General features: G+C 38.5%; 1 protein-coding gene across 1 annotated transcript in view; it reads left to right on the forward strand.

The window, feature by feature from the left end:
- Positions 1–22,968, forward strand: part of SLC27A6 (solute carrier family 27 member 6) — a 74,890-nt gene that overhangs the window by 31,503 nt on the left and 20,419 nt on the right. The window contains exons 3-4 of the mRNA XM_027076777.2: positions 2,830–2,988; positions 4,307–4,431. Coding sequence (XP_026932578.1) covers positions 2,830–2,988; positions 4,307–4,431 — 284 coding nt within the window. The remainder of the gene's footprint in view (positions 1–2,829; positions 2,989–4,306; positions 4,432–22,968) is intronic.

A 22,968-nucleotide genomic window follows, 5' to 3' on the forward strand; every position in this document is an offset into this window, starting at 1 on the left:
TGCTGAGAAATCTGATGATAGCCCAATGGGGGTACCTTTGTAGACTGTTGTCTTCTTTTCCCCCTGGCTACCTTTATCATTCTTTCATTATCTTTGGCTTTTGACAGTTTAATATAATGTGTCTTGGAAAAGATCTTTTGCATTGAAATACTAAGGTATTCTATTAGCTTCATGGACTTGTATATACCCAGTTCCTTCCCCAGGTATGGTAAGTTCTCAGCTATTATTTCTTTAAATATTCATTCTGCCCCCTTCTCCCTCTCATCTCCTTCTGGGGTACCCATTATTCTTGTGTTGGCGTTTCTAATGGAATCAGATAGTTCTCGTAGGTTTTCTTCACTTTTTAAAAATCCTACTTTTTATCTACTCTTACACCTGAATCATCTCTATACTTTTATCTTCCATCTAGTTAATTTTCTCTTCCATATGATCTGGTCTATTTCCAGTGAATTCTAATGCATCTTTCATCTCATATATTGAATTCTTCAGCTCCAGAACTGGTAAAGTACTCCTATTCATTAATTTTATCCCTGAGATCATCATATTGTCTTTCTGAGTTTTCTTGTAGGTCATTGAATTTCTTCATGATAGATATTTTAAATTCCATACCAGTTAGATTCCATTATTCCATATTTTGAGGTTCTGTTCATGAAATATTGTCATTTTCTTTTTGTTACACTGTATTACCCTGATTTTTCACGATGTTTGATGAAAAGTGCCTGTGGCACCGTATTTAAAGTGGCAGACACTTTTCTTACGTAGGCAAGGTGGGTTTTTTGGTAAATATTTTAAGTAATGCTTTACACCAATGTGGGGCTCCAAGCCACATACCAGAGATCAAGGGTCTCACGCTCCATCTACTGAGCCAGCCAGGTGTCCCAGGCAAGGTTTTGTTTTCTTTGATACAAACAGTTGAAAACAAAGGTAGTTAGGAGCCTTCCTTTTGTTTTCCAGAAGGTGGCGCTATAGCACCAGTTCTTGGTTTCTCTTTCTGGAGCTGGCAGCACTTCAAAAAGGCAGAGTGGTGGGGGCCTGGGGGTCTACTTAGCGCTTGGGGCTTTGGGTGTGCCTCTGCCCTTGTAGGGGGAATCATCAAGTGTTGGGAGGAAGGGTATCCTAGAGATCTATGGGTGGTCCTCTTGAGTCCTGGGGCAACCAGTAGGAGTCACTTTGCTTCACTTCTCTTCATCTGCCTCTTTGACTTTCCTTTCCCTCCCCTCAGTCACTGTGGTCACTCCTGAGAGAGAGCAACTGGTCCTTCCAGCGGCAGCACATGTGGCCAGGCCAATTCACCACTCATTCACCTTGGATCTCCTCCGCCACAAGGGTCATGCTGGCCTGCTCTTTGGCCAGCTACCTCATTCTCTGCCTCCACGGCTCCTGTGCCACTTCCCTCTCTCTGTCATTGCCTCTGGGGTCCAGTTCAGCCATGATCGTATCCACCAGTGGATGGATCTCTGGGGTGTCTTCGTGAGCTACGCCGCGGCACTTTTGGAGGGAGATAGTTATCCATGTCCCCTTAGTTGTATATCAGAGGGAAGAGAAACAAGGACTGACTCACACAGCCTCGCAGCTGACATCACTGTAGGGGTATATTTTACTATAAGACTTCAAGGCAAGCTGAAAATAATAAGGAAGTACTTCCGTTTGGGAAACACATTGTGAAATTTAGGACTCCATTTCTAGAAGTGGGAAATCAAGTCCACCTAGGTGCAGCAGTAAGTTTGTAGAGCCACTGACATTAGTGACCTGCCTTTGACAGATAGTGAGTAGGACTGTATCAGTATGTGGGGTAGAGAAAAAGGCTATACTTCTGGCTCCACTATCTGCTGCTCTTCACTTTTAATCCTGTTATTTGCTTATTCCTGTGGCTTTTCTGACGTTGGTTTCCACTTGCATCTCTGGAACAACAAATGATACTCCTTGTCACCGTTGCGTTTTGTGAAGTGAAGTAACTATTGATGAGGTAGATTTGGGCTGGGACCCTCTGAGTGAAGACATTCCAAAAATATTAGAACTCTTTGAAGTGAAACAAAATAGGACTAAAGTAGCATTTAATCTAACAAATGAATTTAAGAGAGAGTACTTATCATTGTGAAAACAAGTTGTGTCCCATGCTAAGGAATTGTATGTTGAAACATGAAATTGCTGATATTCAATCTCAGATAAGCCAATTTCATATTACATTGTGTACTAACTGGATGAATTTATTATGCTGGCATTGTAATCCAAAAGACTATAACGATATGGAAAATTAAAAAAAGTAAGCAAAACGTTTTATATATTAATCACAACTACAAACGTTTTTAAGAAACCCATTGTACATAGAAGAAGACTGGAAGGGAAAAAGAAAGTGATCGATGTTTGGCTCATGAATGTTTAGAACTGTTTCAACATTATGTATTACTGAATCTGATATTCTATAATGATCTTAATTCAGGACATATGAAACATGATAAAACTACTGGTTCTTGAGACAGAATCTTGGAATTAGAATTGCTCACTAGAAAATTTCTATTTTAAGTATAATTTAGATTTATGTTGTGATCTGCCTCATTTTGGGTGTACGTTTTCAGATTTGGGACATTTTTGTCATTCTTGTAGCAGCTGTGGCTCTTTGAAGTTTATGGCATCCCAAACTCTATATAATTTGACTTTTGATTCTTCTGGGTAGATCCAAGATTCTAGGAACTAAGTACAGTGGCAGTTCACATTTCCATGGTCCCTATAAAGCACATGTAATATTTTGATGTATTTTGTCTCAGTTGCCACTGTAGTTGATACCAGCATAAACTTTCTGTTACATATATTTCTTTTCTTGTCTTCCAGGGCTACCAAAAGCAGCTGTGATCACTCAGATGCAGACTTTAAAGGGCTCTGCTGGCTTGTGGGCTTTTGGTTGTACTGCTAATGACATCATTTATATAACCCTTCCCCTGTATCATAGTTCAGGAGCTCTTCTGGGAATTGGTGGATGTATTGAGTTAGGTAAGTTTTTATTTTATATCTGGTAAGTTTTCAAAATGCCTATTAATTGTAACTTGTGTTAAAGTTTGAAATTCTATCAGTAGAATTCAGAGTGATTGTGTGCTTATTATATAATTACAACAGAACGTTTATTAAAAGGACATAATTTCATGGCATAGCATATTATTCCTGAAACTGGAAAGACCAGTGCCTTGGAAATTTGGCCTTGTGGTTGGAGCTGACTGTTGAGTGGGCTTCCTTCTCCATGCGGTCACTCATCCTTGGATGATCTACCCTGGCCTCCTTAGATGGTACTAGGAGCCTTCCACAAGGGTGAATGTGGAAGCTGCATTGCTTTAAAGGCTTATCCTCAGAAATCACTTAGATAATTTCACCTGTATTTTGATGATCAAAGCCAGTCCAGATTCAAGATTTGAGAGGTGGGGAAATAGACCCTATCCCTTGAAGGGAAGAGTGGCAAATGCACATTGCAAAGGTAAGTGTATAGAAGGAATTGTTGAGCCTGTCTTTGAAGACAAGGTACCCGGGCATCCAGTAACTCAGTTGGTAGAATTTGTGACTCAGTAGATTTCATTCATAAACATGCTCAGATTATGTGTCTGGCCCTGAAATAGTACTTAACTATAGTTATGTGTGTGTTTATATGTCACAGTGTATATGTCTGAACTACAATAAAGTAATTTTATGGAGGAGCATATTTAGACTATGATCAGTGTCCAAAATAAATAAAGATGAGGGTCAAGACATTAGCATTTTCCTTGGAAAAAGTCGTATGATTTACATTGTTGTGAAAATCAGGTTGTTACAGTTAAATTCTGCAGCCATCAGTGAACTTGTTTTTGGTGCTATGTTACCAACTCTACCTTACTAACTCTCAACCTTGAGAAATACTAAGGCTCCTTTAAGGTTTTAAAAGTAAATAAGATGTACATATTCAAGGTCAAAAGTAAATGAATATTGTTGATCCCTGTGGAGAAGACTAACCCTTATCTGTAGTCATCCTCTAACGCTTGCAATTCCCTAAGCATTTTGATTGCTTCTTTCATCCCAAAAAGAATATATTTGTAGCCAAAATACAGAATTGTAACATGAATTTTTAAAAAGTTTATTGGACTGTAAGATTAATGTTTTCAAATGAGCTTGATATAAATGGCCACTGATAGATTATAAAAGTCTTGAAATTGAATACAAGTGCACCAGACAGGGCAACATCATTTTAGTTTTCTGTTCATTCTGCCCTCAAATATTTCCCCTAGTGCCTGTTTTTTTTTGTTGTTGTTGTTGTGTTGTGTTGTGTTTTGTTTGCATTTTCTCATAGGAGCTACTTGTGTATTAAAGAAGAAATTCTCAGCAAGTCAGTTTTGGAATGACTGTAGAAAGTACAATGTGACTGTGTTTCAGTATATTGGAGAACTCTGTCACTATCTTTGCAAACAACCTAAGGTAAGAATAATCATTACCAGAAAGGAAAAGTAATTTCAGAAAGAAAAAGCATGGGGAGAAAATTAATTTTTGTTCGTGTATATTCTACTTCTTCCAGAGCATAGTTTGACTGACTGACAGATGTTTGCAATACCCCAAGATGAAATGAATGTAAAACAAGTCAGAAAAAATAAAAGGAGAGCTAGGCAGGATTGTACTAATGTGCTCTCTATGGTGGCAGGATAGGACAGACCCACAATCCAGTCCACTTGGTGTTTAGACTGATTAAAATTTCTGTAAACACAGCACACATCTGATTATGACATTAGATGATGCACACAGAAAGCAGTGATTACAAGGTTGAATTAGACAATCTTTTAAAATGCTGTTCTTTGAAAAAACAAAACAAAACTAATGACATGGATTAGACTTGTTTTCTATTTCTTTTCTTTTGAATATGTGATTATATTAATATATCTTTCTGTTTGGTTTTGATTTCAACTTAAAAAGAAATTTTGCTTTGATGTATGTTTGTCTGCCCACCTAAACCAATCATTTCCACAGACAATTGACAAATTGCCCCTTTCTGAAAATAGACAAGCAGAGAGAGTTGCAAGAGCCTGAAGTTTGTCTTTATTAGTTTGTTTGCTTTTTTGCCTCAGAGGTTATTTTCCTTTTCCTGATCTCATTTATATTTCAAGGTGCTTATTTTTTAACTGTCTGGTTTTCTAAACATTCTTGAGGCTATAGAGAAGTGGGCTTCTGTAATCAAATCTCCACCAGCCCCATGAATAATGGTGATAGACAATGCCCCCTGTGTAGGACGGGCAGCAGAATTGATGACCTGCCCTTGACCCTTGCTAAATTTCTTTGTTCATTTCTCATCACCTTTGCCATCATCATGCCAGCTTAAGGCATGGATGGTGGGTCAGATGTCTTCTCTGGCTGGCTAAAATATGGACATGTAATCCTTCCTTTACCCACAGCACAGCTGAGACTAGGCTGGAAGCATTTAAATAAGACTTTGTTGAAGATATGGGATTACACAGGGCAGAAAAACACAAAAAGAATGTGAAACTGGATAACCTTATTTATAAAATGCTCTCATTCACTTTAAGCTCATAGTTTACCATGTAGAGACCTCCCGTCTAGTTCCCGACCCACACCCCCCCACCCCCGTTGCGGCCAGAAGCCATCCTTGTTCTTTCCTTGGTCAGGAGTGCTTCAGTTAGCTACAGATTCCCTCGATCTATCGCTAAGACAGAGAGTCTCAGAGACATGTTCTAGACTTTTCTGACCTTTGTTCTCTTCGGGAGGCTTTGCCAATGTCGGTGTTGTGGTCTTCTGAAAAGACCTGGTAGAACAATTAAGTATAATGCCACAGCCTGACATATTTTCTCTTCTAGTTTTCATTGTGTTCTTTGGTAATGTGGTATCTGGACTAAGATAATTTAGGGAATTAATGCCCTCCAGTAAAATAGGAGCCACCTTCAGTAAAGGATAGATTAGGTACTTCTTCATGAACTTTCTGAACTGTGCCCCTATCCATTCCTTTTCCTCCTTATCCTTCAGTAACAACATTAGCTTTTTGCAAGACTTTTTTCTCATTAAGTATGTACTGAATGGTTGAACACATGCAATTTTTTCTAACATTTTACTGTATTAAATGATGCTGCCATTAATATCTTTATGCAAGATCGCCAGTATAGGGGCTCAGAAGTGAAGGCTGACAAAGGACGTGGATATTTTGGTGATTTTTATGGCATATTTCCAAATTGCCGTTCGAAATGGTTAACATGATTTAGAGTCTCATTGACCATTGTGGGAGGATGCATATTGTACGGTCTCTTATCAGTACTGTGTGATATTAAAAATATGGTTTTCTAATTATGCTTCATGGGGAACCAGCACCTCCTTCGAGGTTCCTCAAAAGTCCCTGAAGGAGGTGAACAGGGAAAATAGACCAATCTTCAAGATCCACCCTTTCAGATATGATAGATGAAACTCAATTTAGTTGGGCTTCTTAATAATATTTTGTTCGCACAAAGAATGTCTTGTTTTTTTAATGGGAAAACTATAATTTTATTTATAATTTTATAGACTAGAAACAAACATGTTTTTAAATTTTCTGTTAAGATTACTGGCAAGGTGGAATAATTTTCTATCTTTTTTCACCTGAAAATGTCTCTTCTGAGCCTTTTACTCATCTATGTCTTTAGCACATAATATTTTCTCTTACCTGTTTGAGCTATCATTTCCTATAATAAAGGTATTAATAGTTTGTCATGTTCACTAAAAATCTTTTTTCAGAGTGTTTTCCTTTGATTTTTTTTATAAAATGAAATATCATTTTCACCTCTCTGAATTTCTAATGCACTAATTTTGAGAAAATGCTATAGCTGCAGAGAATTTGAGAGAACCGAGAATTGAAAGTAGAGCACTCGATTTCTGTTAGTTAAATATTTTAATTCTTAACCCAAGTTCTTCAAAGAAAAGATAGTGTTTGTGAAATATTCTCTAAGCATTCACCTGAAGGAAGTGGAGAAGAGAAAGAAATAAAAGTAGCTTTGCCCAAAGGAAAACTTAATAACTTTTTTAATGTTTATTTTATTTTTGAGAGAGAGAGACAGAAACTTAATAATTTTCTTAAGCAGGGATGCATTGTATTACCTAATCACTTTTGCTGATTTCACACAGAAGGAGAACAAACAGTTCTTGGCATTAAAGATCAGGAAAAGAAGAAAGTCATTCTGTTATGACATCTTACACTTTCAAGGAGGTCTTTTTTTTTTCCCCCTGTCCAGTATTTATTCTTTTCAGTGAATTGCTTCTGCAGAGAAGGGGCCATGTCTTCTGTGAGCATAGCATTGAGTTCTGGTACAGCCAGACAGTGAACAGATGATAGGGTCCATACCCTCAGGGAGTTAAAAGTGTATGTCTCATAAACCGTGGTTTGAAGCCTCCTAGACACTTGGTTAAAATAAATCCTTGAAGAAAAGAAAGCAAAATCACCTATTCTACAAATACATCTGGATTTGTTGTCCATCCAAGTGTAAGTGATATATTCCAAAGGAGATTTACCTGCAGGTAGAATTCACCACCTGAGTCGAGTGTTTAAAAGCAGAATTCCTATATATTTTAATTCTTAACCAAAGTTCTTTGGGGGAAAAGTTAGTATGTGTGAAATAATCTTAAAGCAATTACCTGAAGGCAAATGGAGGAGGGGAGAGGAAAATAAATACAGCTTTGCCCAAAGCTGTATGTGGTTTTATTTAGTTGCATAAAAACACCCTGGACTTGGCTTTCCCTGGATGGAAGCATTTATCCACCCCCTAAACCCTGTCTTTTTTCTCCATTTCAAAAGTCCAATTACAAAAGTTCCTGTGGCGTACACATTGGATATGCCTCAAACTTCTGGCAGCAGCACTGCCCTTTTAAAACAGCCAAGGTTCTGGCCCTTCTTACTCAGAGGGATGGAATAATTATTCTTTTCCTTGGAGAGTAGGAAAGCAGCTCTTCCTCACATCCATCCTCCACGTTTTCTGCGTTACCAAAGTGCCATCATACAACTTCTGACTGGACCTACTTCTTTGGTTTCATACCAGTAATGCTGCATTTAATATTGCTTGGTGAGGAACGCGGGGGAGTGCTACATATCACCGATCGTTTGGGGGATTCCTGCAGCATTTCATCATATTTAAATAAATTCTGCCTAAGACAGCAGGCAGCCTTCTCTAGGGATAGGATCATATCTGTCACTCACTCATTCATTCAGGTAATATTGCAGGTTTCCATATATGGGGGCACCCAAGACAAACAGGACTCCTTTTCTCATGGATCTCACACTCTAGCTTGGGGAGAGAGAAAATAAACCAGCCAACACATGAAGGAAATTCATTACAGACAATGACAAGTGTGATGAAGAAAAAGAGGGTGAGACGGTGGAGGATGATGGGTAGTGAGGGTGAGACTTTGCTAATTAGGTTGAGGGGTCTGGGAAGGCTTCCCTGAAATGGCGACCTATGAGCTGAGGAATTGGGATGGCAAGTGGGATTGAGCTGTGGAAAAGCTGGGGGGTTGCAGTCACAACAAAGCAAAATAAAATAAAGGACACAGTCTGAGTATTTAAAGAGAAGGAAGTTTTGGCCAGGCCACTGACAGACCAGATCTTGAAGGGCTCAGTCTACGTGAAGGAGAAATTTGCATGTCATTCCCATCAGAGCATTTGGAAAAACACGAAGGCTAACTGAAAAAACTATACTGATTTGGGACCTATTTGAGGGAATGATAATAAGATTTGTTAATTCAGGGGTAGGGAGTGAAGTAAAAAAATCAATGATGAGTTTCAGGTTTCTGGTGAAAATAGGTAAATTGGGAGCCATTTGCAGAGATGAGGAAAATCAAGATTTGAGAAATTAAAATAAAATTCCTTTTGTATCTGTTAATTTTGGTCTGTTCATGAGGCATCAAGGTAAAGAAGTGGAATATACAGTTGGATGTGGGAATCTGGAGCCCAAAGTATACAGGGGGCAGGATATAATTAGCAAAACAAAGACCTATGTTATGGTGCACATATGAAATGCTTTTTTTTTTTTCAAGTTATTGTTATGGTTTATCATTTGGGCAATGTAGTTTGTCTCCATGTAAAACACCTATGTTTTCACATTCTGAAGGCATAGCCTACCTGTACTTTCTAGTATATGTATTTTGGTATATGTATTCTAGTGTATACATCATAAGTTACATCCCTTTCCTTCCTTCTGTTTTCTTTTCTTTTCTTTTTTTTTTTTTTAGTGTTTATTTATTTTTGACAGAGAGAGAGAGACAGAGCATGAGAGGGGGAGGGGCAGAGAGAGAGGGAGACACAGAATCCAAAGCAGGCTCTAGGCTCTGAGCTGTCAGCATAGAACCCGACGCAGGGCTTGAACTCACAGACTGTGAGATCATGACCTGAGCCGAAGTCAGACGCTCAACCGACTGAGCCACCCAGGTGCCCCTCTTCCTTCTCTTTTCTTAAAAGCCAAAAAATTCACTGGCAGCTAGAAAGCATCTTTAGGATTCTAGATACTTGGGTTAAAGCGCATTAAAACTTTGACAAAAGGGGTTACACTCGATTCCCATTATGAAAAGAGAGACATTTTGCAGGACCTGGATAACTGATAAATATTTATTAATTATTGCTCATCAAAAGCCATATAAATTTTACTGAGTTTTTTCACTAGCAGTGTTTGGACAATCCTGTGGGGAACCTTTAAGCGATTGCTGGGCTTTTTTGAGTGTAACAAAACAAAAATGTTGAGTAACAGTGATCAAGTATTGGCACTGTGAGATTTTTTTAAGACTTCAATTTGAAAAACTACCCACCCTCTTTTCCCTGAAGAACGCCCATCATTTCTTCCAAGCTTTAAGACCAGACAAGACAAGCTTTTTCCTTGTCGTATTTAGGTAGGAGGTGGGAATGAAGAAGATATAGTAGTGTCAAAGGATACGATTCCACTAGAAGATACTAAATGATGCTGAGTTGATGTAGGTGAATAAATGCACCTTAATGGGTATATGAAGAACATTTGTTCTTTCATCGTGTTTTCATGTTCTTAGTTTCTACATAACCTCAAATGTTTTATCATCATGTTTTCCTTATTCCACCTCTTGTAAAAGATGTAGTTTATCAAAGCGTGAAGGTCTGGAAACATTTCTCATCACACTTAATAACCTCTAAAGAATGACATTTTTAAATTAATGTGACCTATAATTGTTATTAAGATGTCCTTAGTTTCATCACCATTTTCTTCTCTGGAACACTCAAAACAATTGATTTTATCTCCAAGACCTAGGCATTTTAAGATATTTATACATTTTTTGTTATTTGTTTCTCCCAGATATTTGAAACATATTATTATATGGTTGAGTAAATCATCTCTCTTTTAAAACTCACTTTTCCTTAAGTAAATCAAAGGTGTGTTTAATATTCTCATACTAGGTATGAAAGCATTTAGAAAAGTTGGCAGGTTCCCAGAACCTTCTTTTCTGCTTAGAAACTACAAATATACAAATATAGTCCTCAGAAGGACTAGGATAAGAAATCACTACAAGCACCCTAAATGCTAGTAGAATTAGCAGGGAATTAATGAATATTTTGAGAATGTTTTAGACTGTGTAAATTATTAAAAGATTTTAATTGCTAATTTAAAATTTAATGATTCATATTTCATTAGTAGTGATACATATAAAATACACATATTTTTTTCTGTCTATCTGCTTTTACCATTCATGTTATGATTTCCATTAAGAGTACACATATCCCTTATTTATTAAATTTCCCAAGAAATTTACTTTATGCACAAAGTCACCAGATAGTTCATTAACTATGGAATCAAAAGACACAGGTTCAATTTCAAACTCTTTAAAAAAAATTTTTTTTAATGTTTGTTTATTTTTGAGAGACAGAGAGAGCACGCACATGGGCATGAGCAGGGGAGGGGCACAGAGAGAAAGAGAGAGGGAGACGCAGAATCTGAAGCAGGCTCTAGGCTCTGAGCTGTCAGCACAGAGCCTGACATGGGGCTTGAACCCATGAACCATGAGATCATGACCTGAGCTGAAGTCGGACTCTTAACCTACTGTAGAGCCACGCAGGCACCCACTTAAAAAAAAATTTTTTTAATGTTTGTTTATTTTTGAGAGAAAGAGAGAGGGACAGAGCATGAATGGGGGAGGAGCAGAGAGAGAGGGAGACACAGAATCTGAAGCAGGCTCCGGGCTCTGAGCTGTCAGCACAGAAGCCAAAGTGGGGCTGAAACTCATGAACTATGAGATCATGACCTGAGCTAAAGTCAGACACTTAACAGACTGAGCCACCCCGGTGCCCCTCAGTTTCAAATTCTTGTCGTATGACTTTATGCTGGTCACTTCTCTTTGAGCCATACTTGCCATCTTTATCTAAAATAGGTGACAGTACTTACTTGTCCTCACTTGTCCCTCACATAATCCAGTTATGAGATATATGTGAAAAAAATCTAAACTGGGAAGCCCAATACAAATGGAAGGATTTTATTTTTAAACAGAATGTGGTAATGTTTTCTGCATATGTCATTGTAAAATGAGAGTAATTTTTGTGAGTGTTGAAAATAATTGGTCTATGACCAATAAAAATCACACTTTAATTATAAAAGCCAGTTTCAATACAGCATAAATTTTAAGTACAACTTTAAAATATTAACATATTAGTAATTTTATAATATTGTGTTTTCACAACTAAAAACACTGAAAACAAAAATGTAAAATTAGAAATCCTGAAAATATGATGCCTGTTTCCTTTTGGATTATATACTATTTTTCCTGTATATATGGTATGTGAGTGAGGTTTTCCTACAGTCCAAATTGATTTAAAATATTAAAATTATACCTAAGATTATTTTATCATTTATTTGCAATTTTTCACGTTGCTTCTTCCTTTAATAGTATGTTCCTGACTTCCTTGCTATGAACATACAAAATCAAAGTGAGAAATGGCCAATCTTTACCCTGCAATGATCAAGTACAAGAATCTTCAGCAAGTGATAAATGACTAGAATTTTCCAAATGATCATTTTATTCCCAATGGAAAAAAATAACAATAAATTTAGAGTAAACATGTCAGGGGGCTAATTCCAACCTTTCCATTAATTCACCATGTGACATCAGGCAAGTAATTTGATTTGTTTGCCCTTTGGCATCAGGGAGTTTGAAATTCAAGCCTAACTTCCATGTCTCAAAAGCTCTGTGATCTTGAGCAAATTATCTTGCTTTTCTGAATAGCCAACACCCCAGTTTTTTCATCTATAAAATGAGTGTAATAGCAGTTATGTCCAGAGTTGATGTAAGGGTTAATGAGTTAAGTGCAGGAATTCAAATGGAAACAGATTGATCACAATGGCCAGGGACTCCCTGGAAGAGGCTTCCGGAGATAGTTTTTGTTACCTTAGGGAATATGCCTAAACTGAAGAGCTAGTCTCCAGCGTGATAGGTTCAGATTGCCCTTTATCATTGTATGTGTTTAGATTAGACTCATATCGACCAAGCTCAAGAATGCCAGTTGAGAGCTTTACATGGTCTCCATTGCTGGATCTTCCTTAATCTTCCTGACACCTGATCTCAAAAGTGGCCAAAGCCCAACTTTTCACCACTTCCTCTGGCATGCTCTCCTTGCCCCAACCTGACTCTCCGAGTTAATGACAACTCCATTCTTCCAAGTCCTCAGCCACACACACCCTGGGATCTCCCTTGGAGTTCTCTTTCCCTCACACCCCATCTAATCCTTGAGCAAACCCTACAGATTTGACGTTCAAATACATCCAGAACCAAACCTCAGTTTAACACCTCCCTGCTGCTCTCATCTGAGCCAGCTATGGTTCCTTCTGATATTTTACCACTGGCTTCTTCTTCACTTCACTCTTGTCCCCTTAAATTCTGTTCTTGCATAGCAGTTGGAATGTTTCTGTTAAAATATAGGTCAGGTTGTGTTACTCCACTATGGAAATCCCTCTGATGGTTCACTTGGAAGAAAATCTCAGTTCCCTTATCACAGACCACACAGCTCTATGTGGTCTGCTTCCATTACTGGGATGTCCCCTCATCCCCCAATTCCCTGCCACACTGCTCTCTCTCCATGTTCACTCCACCACATTTGCTGCCCTCCTTGATTTTCCTTCAATGAAAGGGGGCTCTCAGTTCCCTCCCCTTGAATGTTCCTTCAATATTTGCATGACTCACTGCCTAGCCCATCCCAATCCTCCTCACCAGAGAGAGCTTCTCTGACCACAGATCCTACTGATGTGTAGTGTGGTGGCCACATTATGATACCATACACGCATCAAGAGAATGTGAACAGGTTTATTACTTACATAATGGGGCTTTCTGGGGAGAGCAGGGCAGGGTTCCAAGCGAATCCAAAAATGGCTTCAGGGGTACCTGGGTGGCTCAGTCAGTTAAGCATCCAACTGTTGATTTCCGCTCAGGTCATGATCTCAAGCCCCACGTGGGGCTCTGTGCTGACAGTGCAGAGCCTACTTTGGATCCTTTCTCTCTGCCCCTCCCCCACTCACCCTCTCTGTCTGTCGCACCATAAATAAACATGTTTTAAAAATGGCTTCAGAAAGCAGAAGAAAGGGATGGGCTCAGCTTTTATTGTGATGAGGAGGAGGCACTAGGGTGAGTGGTCTTGTGCAGGTGGGGCTGCTTGTGTGCTTTGAACTTCCTGTTGCTGCCAAGGGAAGGAAAGCTGGGCTTTCTCTCCTGCTTGCCCAGATGTGAGGCGGGGGAAGAAGGGAGTGTTGGGGCTTGAAGGCTATCAGTAGTCATACACCAAGAATGGAGTCAGACTCCATTACAATGTTTATCCCATAGTCTTTGTTTACTGCTTTATTTTTCTTCATGGAACTTATTACCCTGTTATAGATTTTATATGTACTTGTTCTTTATTCTCTCTTAATCCCTCCCTTCTACTATTATATAGGTTCCAGGAAAGCAGGGACTTTATCTTTTTCATCTATAATTATATCCTCCGTACTCACAATGGCACCTGACGTATAGTAGGTGCTCAGTAAAAATTTGTTGAGTTATTTTGAAATTGTTTTTAATGTTTATTTATTTTTGAGAGAGAGAGACAAAGTGTGCATGGGTGAGGGACAGAGAAAGAGAGGGGCACAGGATATGAAGCAGACTCCAGGCTCTGAGCTGTCAGCACAGAGCCTGACCCGGGGCTCAGACTCCTGAACTGTGAGATCATGACCTCAGCTGATGTCCGACACTTAACCCACTAAGTCACCCAGGTTCCCCTGTTGAATTATTATTATTTTTTAAATAAAGTAACCAATGTAAGAAGCCTCATTGCTGGGATACTCATGTACTCATGACCAGCACGATCTTTCACTAGTCCCAGCCCTGCATGGTAAGCTCAGTTAAAATCAGAAAGTCAAGGGGTGCCTGGGTGGCTCAGTTGGTTAAGCATCTGACTTTGGCTCAGGTCACGATCTCACAGTTCGTGGGTTTGAGCCCCGTGTCTGGCTCTGTGCTAACATCTCCGAGTCTGGAGCCTGCTTTGGATTCTGTGTCTTTGTCTCTCTCTGCCTGTCCCCTGCTCAGCTCTGTCTCTCAAAATAAATAAATAAAATAAAAGGTTAAAGATTTTTTTATAAAAATCAGAAAGTCAAGTTCCTGAGGACAGAACTCGGAGGGAGTTTGGATAAATCAAAGGTTTGCATCATTGCCTGGAGCAAGTGAGACCATTGCTGCATCCAGCTCAGAGCAGAAATTATCTTGGTAATGGGCCCCTGCACTTTTCAGAACATTTCATTAATAAATCACAGTAGTTGTGGCTCAGGTGACCCTTTTTCTGGGTTTCCAGAGAAGATTACCCTCCCCTCTATGTTTACACAGCCCTTTTTGTACTTAGATGAAATAAAATTCAGGTTCAAGGCAAGTCTTGCAGAGACTCTTGGAACCAGTCTTTCTCAAACAAGGCAACTTTGAAATGTCTCCGGTCTAAAGCAGGACTCTCCCCCTGCTCTGAGTTCCCCACCCCGAGTGCTGTCAGGTTAGAAAACACCTGTTCAGAAGCAGATTGCAAATGGCAGTTCCTCTTAATATTATATCTAAAAGATAAGTGTGAAATAAGCCCACGATGTGGCTGCAGAAATTTCTGCTTTAACACTTGAAATCACAGAGGTCTTTTCAAGCTACTATTTGTGCCTTCAAATGGTTTGTGGAACTGTGGCCTGGCATCTCGGAAACTATGGCCTGCCCAAACCCACGCTGGGGAGGCAAAGACTTATGGGGTGCTGGAGCCCGCACCCAGTTAGCAGTACAGGTCTCTCCTTTCAAGTACTCTCTGGTCCCTTCTCGACAGAGGCCTCCACTCTGTCCCCCGCCATTCCTTTCCCCCTTCAGTAAAAGAGAGGCTGCAGGGTTTTTTTTTTTTTGGCCTGGAATCTTTGCCCCAGGATTCTCTGACAGCCTGTTTGCATTTAGTGTTACTCTTGTACCCATTCTGTAATACCCATGTGGCTCACTGCCTTTATTTTTTCAAGGTATAATATTGGAGTGGCTGTGAAGGAAGCAAACTGTTGGAATGTAGTTCATTCCTATTATATGGAGTGCACTGATGTGACACATGCAATTATGCATGCATAATTATCAGTGGGCTTTGGGAAAAAGAGGTCTGACGTTAAAGAGAATCAAGATGGAAGAATCATAATCCTTAACATGTGTTGTTATAAATTTTAGATGATCCTTTAGGAATTAGACCATACTTTTTTTTACGCACTAAGCAGCTAGTTATCCGGGACTGAAGGCAGAAAGGATTTGCCCCTTTGTTTTCACTGTCAATTTCTATTTCTTTTCTGTGTGTCCATCTATCAACAGATGCTCTTTGTTTCCTGAGAAATCATAGTTGATGCCAAATTACCTGTGTTTAAGCAGAACCTCCAGAGTTTCATTTTTCATAGGCACATAAAGAGGCTATTTTGCTTGGGTGTGTTTTAGATTTTCTGAGGAGGATTAAGCACATGTTCTGGAAGAAGAAGACTTTGTTTCTAGGAGGGTATTGTTAGAGGCCTGCCCACTTCAGCAGTTGAATAAATAAATAAATGACTCAGTAGGAGGTTGCTGTAGTTCAACCGCTGACTGCCCTGTAGCAGCTCAACCGATAGACGCTGCTGGAAAAACAGCTCCCCAAGAACACTTTGGAGAAACAAGAGCCTTGGTTCCAGTTGATGTGACTGCTGTATGGTCACATCTGTTGGGCATTGTATGTCCAAGTTGGAATGGATACATGGTACTGAAAGGCACATGAAAAAAGTGCTCTCCTGAAATCCAAGACCTTGGGATCTCTGTCCTAAAAGGTCTGTCTAAAAGGTTCATCCAGCAGATTCACTTTTAAATTTCAAGTGGGTTGAGTGTCTGACTCTTGAGGTCGGCTCAGGTCATGATCCCAAGGTTGTGGGATTGAGCCCCGCGTCCGACTTTGCACTGACAGAGCAGAGCCTGCTTGGGATTCTCTCTCTCCTTCTCTCTCTGCCCCTCTCCAACTTGCACACTCTCTCTTTCTCACTCTCTCTCTCTCAAAAAAAATTCAAATGGGATTTTAAATGGCTGGAGATAAAATGAATACTTTGTGTGTGTTCTAAAATGGCTTACTCTGCATGTGTGCAAGCCTATAAATATTTAGGCACTAACTACTGAATTAGAAACCCATGTTTTGATTGCTTCCTATTACTAAAATCCTGGGGAAAGGTTGGGAAAAATAGAACATGGGCTTTGGGGGGTATGGGGTTAGGGGGCTTGAGCTGTTTTTTTCTCTTCTGTTTTTTCCTTCCTTCCCTCCCTGTCTTCCTTTTTTTTTTTTGACTTGCTTTCCCTCTCTTTCTTTCTTCCTTCCACAGATATGTTTTAAACATCTCTTATATACCAGGCACTGGCCTAGTCAATGGAGCACAGCAGAGGAGAGAAAAGGCAACAGCCCTGCCCACACAGGGTTTTCATTTTCATGAGTTCAAATTCTGTCTCTTGTTTATTTCATGTCTATGACCTTGGACCTGAACTTCATTATCCCAGTGTGCAAAATGGGGATAATAATCTTATTTTATAGGGTTATCATGGTGATTAAAATGAGGTAATACAATAACCTGGACACAGGGACTCAAACATATTCTCGATCTTTCTGCTTCTGCTGATTTGGCTGCAAACATGTCTTTTGTTTTTTGTCCAACATCATCCTCTGGATTTCTGTATTTGCCCTCTTTCTCTGTCTGTGTCTACCTTACTTATTTTTCCTTGTTTGTTTCTCTATTTGCTTGTATCCCTTTCTGCATGTCTCAGTACCTGTGTCTCTCTGGGCAACCATGTGTCTCTCTTTTTGTGTCTCTGTGAGTACATCTTTCTCTCTCTCTTTGAATATGTTTCTCTGTATCTGGTTTATCTTTTTCTTCCTACCTTTCTGCCTATGTGTGTGTGAGTGTGTGTGTGTGTGTGTGTGTGTGTGTGTGCACGAGAGAGAGAGAGAGAGAGAGAGAGAGAGAGAGAGAGATCGCATCCCTTTGTGTGCAAGCACTGTTGTCTTTGTGCCCCGACTGTGTTTTTGTTTGTATCTCTATTTCACTCTTTGTCCCTTTCTCTCTTTTATTTATACTCTATCCTTTCTCTCTGTCTTTCTCTTTCTCCCCACCCTTTCCTCCCCCTGCCCTCTGTCCCTTGCTCTGTGTGTCACTTTTGCTTTCTTCTGTGTAGGTCTCTCTCACTTTCTTTCATTTTTACTATGTGTCTTTCCTGCTTTCCATGGGTCTCTGTTTGTCCCTTATGTATTCTCTCTCTCTCCATCACTTTGTCTCTCTCATTACTTGTTCTCTCTGCCAGTCTGTGTCTTTCTCTTGCACATGTATATATGTAAGTGTTATATATTCCTTCATTCATCTAATTGTACTTATATTTATGCATGCTTTCCTCATTCCATTCCCGATGCAGCTCAGATATCTAGAGATATTTAGGTAGTAACCTCCTGCCTCAGGGAGAATTAGAAGAAATAGGAATTTGTTCTAACAAGGTTTGAAGGGGGGTGCCTGGGTGGCTCAGTCAGTTAAGAACCTGACTTCTGCTCAGGTCATGATTTCACTGTTTGTCGGTTCAAGCCCCACATCGGTGTCTGTGCTGACAGCTCAGAGCCTGGAGTCTGCTTCAGATTCTGTGTCTCCCTCTCTCTCTGCCCCTCCCCTGCTTGCATTCTCTCTCTCTCTCTCAAAATTAAATAAACATTAGAAAAAATTAATAAAAAAAGAAGTTTTGAAGGAATTTATGGACAGAGAAGGGGATTTTTTTTTTTAATTGTAGGCAGGAGTTGACAAATTTTGGTTGTGTTTTAGATGATGTACTGGCTAGTTTCTGAGCAATTATAAAATGTACACATACAAAACCAGATATAATTAGCAACTCTTAGACCCACCTTCCAATTTCCATACATTCCAGGGTCACTTTTTTAAAGCTCCCTTTGCCAATCCTTATTATGTTTTCTTTCTCACATTTCCCTTTCTGTTGACCCCCTTTTTCCATTTCCTGACCCCTACCAACCTCCCAGTTCATCATGCCAGTGGATGCCAGGTTAATGTAGTCATTACATCAGGCTCTGCTTGAAGTAGATAGAATAAAGATACCTTGAGAGTTAGATAAGAGCATTTGATCTTTTCAGACAAAAGCCTTATCCTAGTTTTGATAACTTGATTTTTCTACCAATTGAATTATTTTGAATGAATGTCCTTATTTAGTAAACTTCTATAGCTGTGGCCCACACAGGTTAAAGTCTATGAAATTTGGTTTGTAAACCACCTACTTATTGTTTTCTGGAGTGTGCCAACACATTTTAGAAATAATGATACTTGCTGAAACTCATCTCTGACCTGAAAAGCTTCCAAGAGTTGTACCATATAAAAGATTGTTCTCTGTTCAAGCAGAATAACTCTTAAGATTTGCAGCACTACTGTTTTGTCTAGAAAAATGGCAGTGGAAAATCTAAGAACTAGTTCCATGCCAGGTAGGCAATATCCAACATGCCCATGGGAGCTGGGAGCCAGTACAGAACTGCTCAGGGTTATATTTAGTGGTAGAAAAGAATCCTCTGTCTAAGAAGGAGCTGTTCTTGTCTGAGTGAGTTTTTTTTCTGTCTGGAGAATGTTTACCTTAAACGCTATTGATGTGGGACTAAGGAAATCAGCAAGTTGGAGTCTTACTTTTGATGTACCCACACTCTTGTTTGCCTCTTATTTAGTTTCTTTAATTTTTATTTTATCAAATAAGGACTTCTGTAGTTTTAAAAAATCAATCTGCTCTCAAGATAAATAGTAACCCCCTGCTATCAATACCTGATCTCTACAGGTAAACATTCTTAATTATTTTAAGATATTTTGGGTTGTTATATAGTCACGTATTTCTCAATAAAATACGTATATGACTATTGACTTTTCAGGTTTTTTCCTTCCTTTTTTTAAAGTTTATTTTGAAAGGGGTGGGACGGGGAATGGAGAGGGGCAGGGAGAGAGGGAGGGTGAAAGAATGCCAAGCAGGCTCCAGGGTAAGCACAGAGCCCTATGCAGGGCTCAGTCCCACAGGCTAATATCAAGAGTCAGACAATTAACCAACTGAGCCACCCAGGCACCCCTTGATTTTTAATTGTCATCTACCTGACTTCCTACTCACATATATACATACATTTCTTCTCCCTCTTTGGTACCAATATGATTGTGATCATTTTAAAATATGTTGATCATCAGTTTTTTATTATAAAGAAATTATAATATGTAAATTTTATTCATAGCTGAGGCACAGAATGTGTTTAAAATATAATTACAACTTGACTTTTGCAACATTTTATTTCTTTTTTTTTTAATTGGTCAACAATATTTATTGAGAGTTTTCTGCATGCCAGGTCTGGAGTAGACTCTTTAGACTTAATCATAAATTAGTGTCAGGTCATAAAGCAAATTCAACGGATGAACAGAAAATATCTAATATAAAAATTGAAATGTATTAATTTTAAAAATTAACATATGAATAAATTGTCCTGCCCATTTTCCCCTAGGAAGTCTTCACAACCCAGGAGAAAAGATTTACTCCCTAATTTCCACCCCCCTCACCCCTGCCATGTACAATGATGACACATATCCTTTTTTTTTTTAATTTTAAAAATAGGTTTTATTTAATCCACTATATCCAAGATAATATCATTGCAACATATAACAGATATTTAAAAAATTGAGATATTTTATAACCCTTTTTTTTTTTAACTAAGCCTGAATCTGGTGTGTATGTAGAGGTCACAAAATTTACAGTTAAAGCAAATAGATTCAAATGACCAAGTTGTTCCAAATACAGTTAAAATTTTTCTAATGACTCAAACCAAGAATCGATTTTTAAATTTAAATCTCAATTCATTAAAATTAGGTAAAATTGATGAGCACTGGATATTGTATGTAAGTGATGAATTACCAGATTCTGCTCTTTTTTTTTTTTTTAATATACATCCAAGTTAGTTAGCATATAGTGCAACAGTGATTTCAGGAGTAGATTCCTTGGTGCCCCTTACCCATTTAGCCCATCCCCCCTCCCACAACCCTTCCAGCAACCCTCTGTTTGGTGTCCATTTTTAAGAGTCTCTTATGTTTTGTCCCCCTCCCTGTTTTTATACTATTTTTGCTTCCCTTCCCTTATGTTCATCTGTTTTGTGTCTTAAAGTCCTCATATGAGTGAAGTCATATGATATTTGTCTTTCTCTGACTGACTAATTTCACTTAGCATAAAACCCTCCAGTTCCATCCACGTAGTTGCAAATGTCAAGATTTCATTCTTTTTGATTGCTGAGTCATACTCCGTGTGTGTGTGTGTGTGTGTGTGTGTGTGTGTGTGTATATATATATATATATATATATATATATACCATAACTTCTTTATCCATTCATCCATCGATGGACATTCAGACTCTTTCCATACTTTGGCTATTGTTGATAGTGCTGCTATAAACATTGGGATGCAGCAACATCTTATTTCTAATAATAGCCTTTTTAAAAAGGCATTGAGCTTTCTAAATGCCGAATGAGTTAGCATCTAAATGAATTAGTATTGCAATACTAATTCATCTCAAACTCTCCATTGAAGCTGAAATTTCTCATTATGATTTAACACTTCAAGTATTTTTAAGCAATTTTATTTTTTTTCATGAAGACCTTCCCCCTGAATGTCCTTAAGAATCGTTGTCCCACCAAATGCCTACAATATTCTGATTTCTATCACTATAGATTAGTTTTGCTCTGAGTTTAATGATCTCACCTTTTATTTAACACTACTATTTTCAGTAGATTCCTCAACCCAGACTGGTGTCTGTCTGGATGGACTTCTCCAGAGGGGAAATCTCCAGTATTTGCCTAATGTGTAGCAAGGGCAGGTGCCCAGATGTATATCACCCGTGCCAACGTTATCTGTGGGTGTGGCTGCTTGTTTTCCACCCAGGCTTCTACCTTCTTCATTCTATTTGAAGAATGCTTCCATAACACCTTAGGGCATTTGTTGTGCCCCACCTATGGACTTTGATGTCAGCCTTCCCCACGGCTGTTACCTATTTACTTTGCGGTTTCCAAAATGACCTTTCACTCACATTCTCTTTGTTCTTGAGAATTGATCGGTTAAATCTTTCCTTTAAGACTGAGAAGGAACTGAGATAAAGAATGTGATCAACCAATCATTTTTAATTCTAAGTGTCAGGGACATTGATTTCTCTATTTTATTACTGTTGTTGATGTATTATTATTTTTTGTTAAGTTTGTATTTTGATGAGGATGGAGGTAGCTCAGTGGGAATCATGGATTTACCATAACTACATTGATAGTATAGTCTGACTCTAATTTTTTGGTAAGGTATAATTGACATTTAACGTTATGTAAGTTTTAGGTGTACAGCATAATGATTTAGTATTTGTGTATATTGCAAAATGATCACCAAAATAAGTCTGGTTAATATCCAACATCACAGATAGTTACACATTTATTTTTCTTGTGATGGAAACAGATTTACTCTCTTGGCAACTTTGAAATATTCAGCCCAGCATTATTAACTCCATTCACCATGCTGAACATTACACCCCCATGACTATTTCATATTTGGAAATTTGTACCTTTTGATCCCCCTCACCCATTTCACCCTTCCCCATTCCCCATTTCTGTTCTCTGTATCTGTGAGCTTTGGGTTTGGGGACTTTTTGGGTTTTGCTTTTGTTTTTAGGTTTCTCATATAAGTGAGATCACATGGTCTTTGTCTTTCTCCTTCTTATTCCACTAAGCATAACACCCTTGAGTCCATCTATGTTGTTGCAAATGGCAATATTTCCCTTTTCTTGGCTGAATAGTAGTCCTGTGTGTGTGTGTACCACTATTTATTGACTGATAACATGTCAGTAGGCCCTTAGGTTGTTTTGTGTCTTGGGTACTGTAAGTAATGCTGCAGTGAACATGGGGGTGCATATCTTTTTCAGTTAGCATTTTTATTTCCTTCAGATAAATACACAGATGGGGAATTGTATGGGATCCTATGGGAGTTTTATTTTTAATTTTTGGAGAAATCTCCATTCCATTTTCCATAGTGGCTGTATCAATGCACATTCCCACCCACAGTACACAAATGTTTCTTTTTGTCTACATCCTCACTAATACCTGTTATTTCTTATCTTTTTAAAAAAAATGCCATTCTAACAGGTATGAGGTTCTCATTTTTGGTCAGTGTATAATTCATGTTACTTAATGTATTGTATTGTATTGAATGTAGAAGAAAATATAGTTCTGTTTTCTCTTTCAATTCTAAAATACAAATTAGAAGTAAAATATGAGAATATTATGCATTCAAAAATAATATTTACAAGTAGTTGCCATAATATTTGCACTGTCATATATTATAGTGATTAGATGACCTCAGTTTATTGTTTCCCACCTGCTATGTGGTGGGTTTACATGACTACTGCAGTACATAGGTGAGATAGATGTTCTCAGTTAT

Source organism: Acinonyx jubatus, chromosome A1 (genome assembly GCF_027475565.1).
Source record: "Acinonyx jubatus isolate Ajub_Pintada_27869175 chromosome A1, VMU_Ajub_asm_v1.0, whole genome shotgun sequence".
Taxonomy (NCBI): Eukaryota; Metazoa; Chordata; class Mammalia; order Carnivora; family Felidae; genus Acinonyx; species Acinonyx jubatus.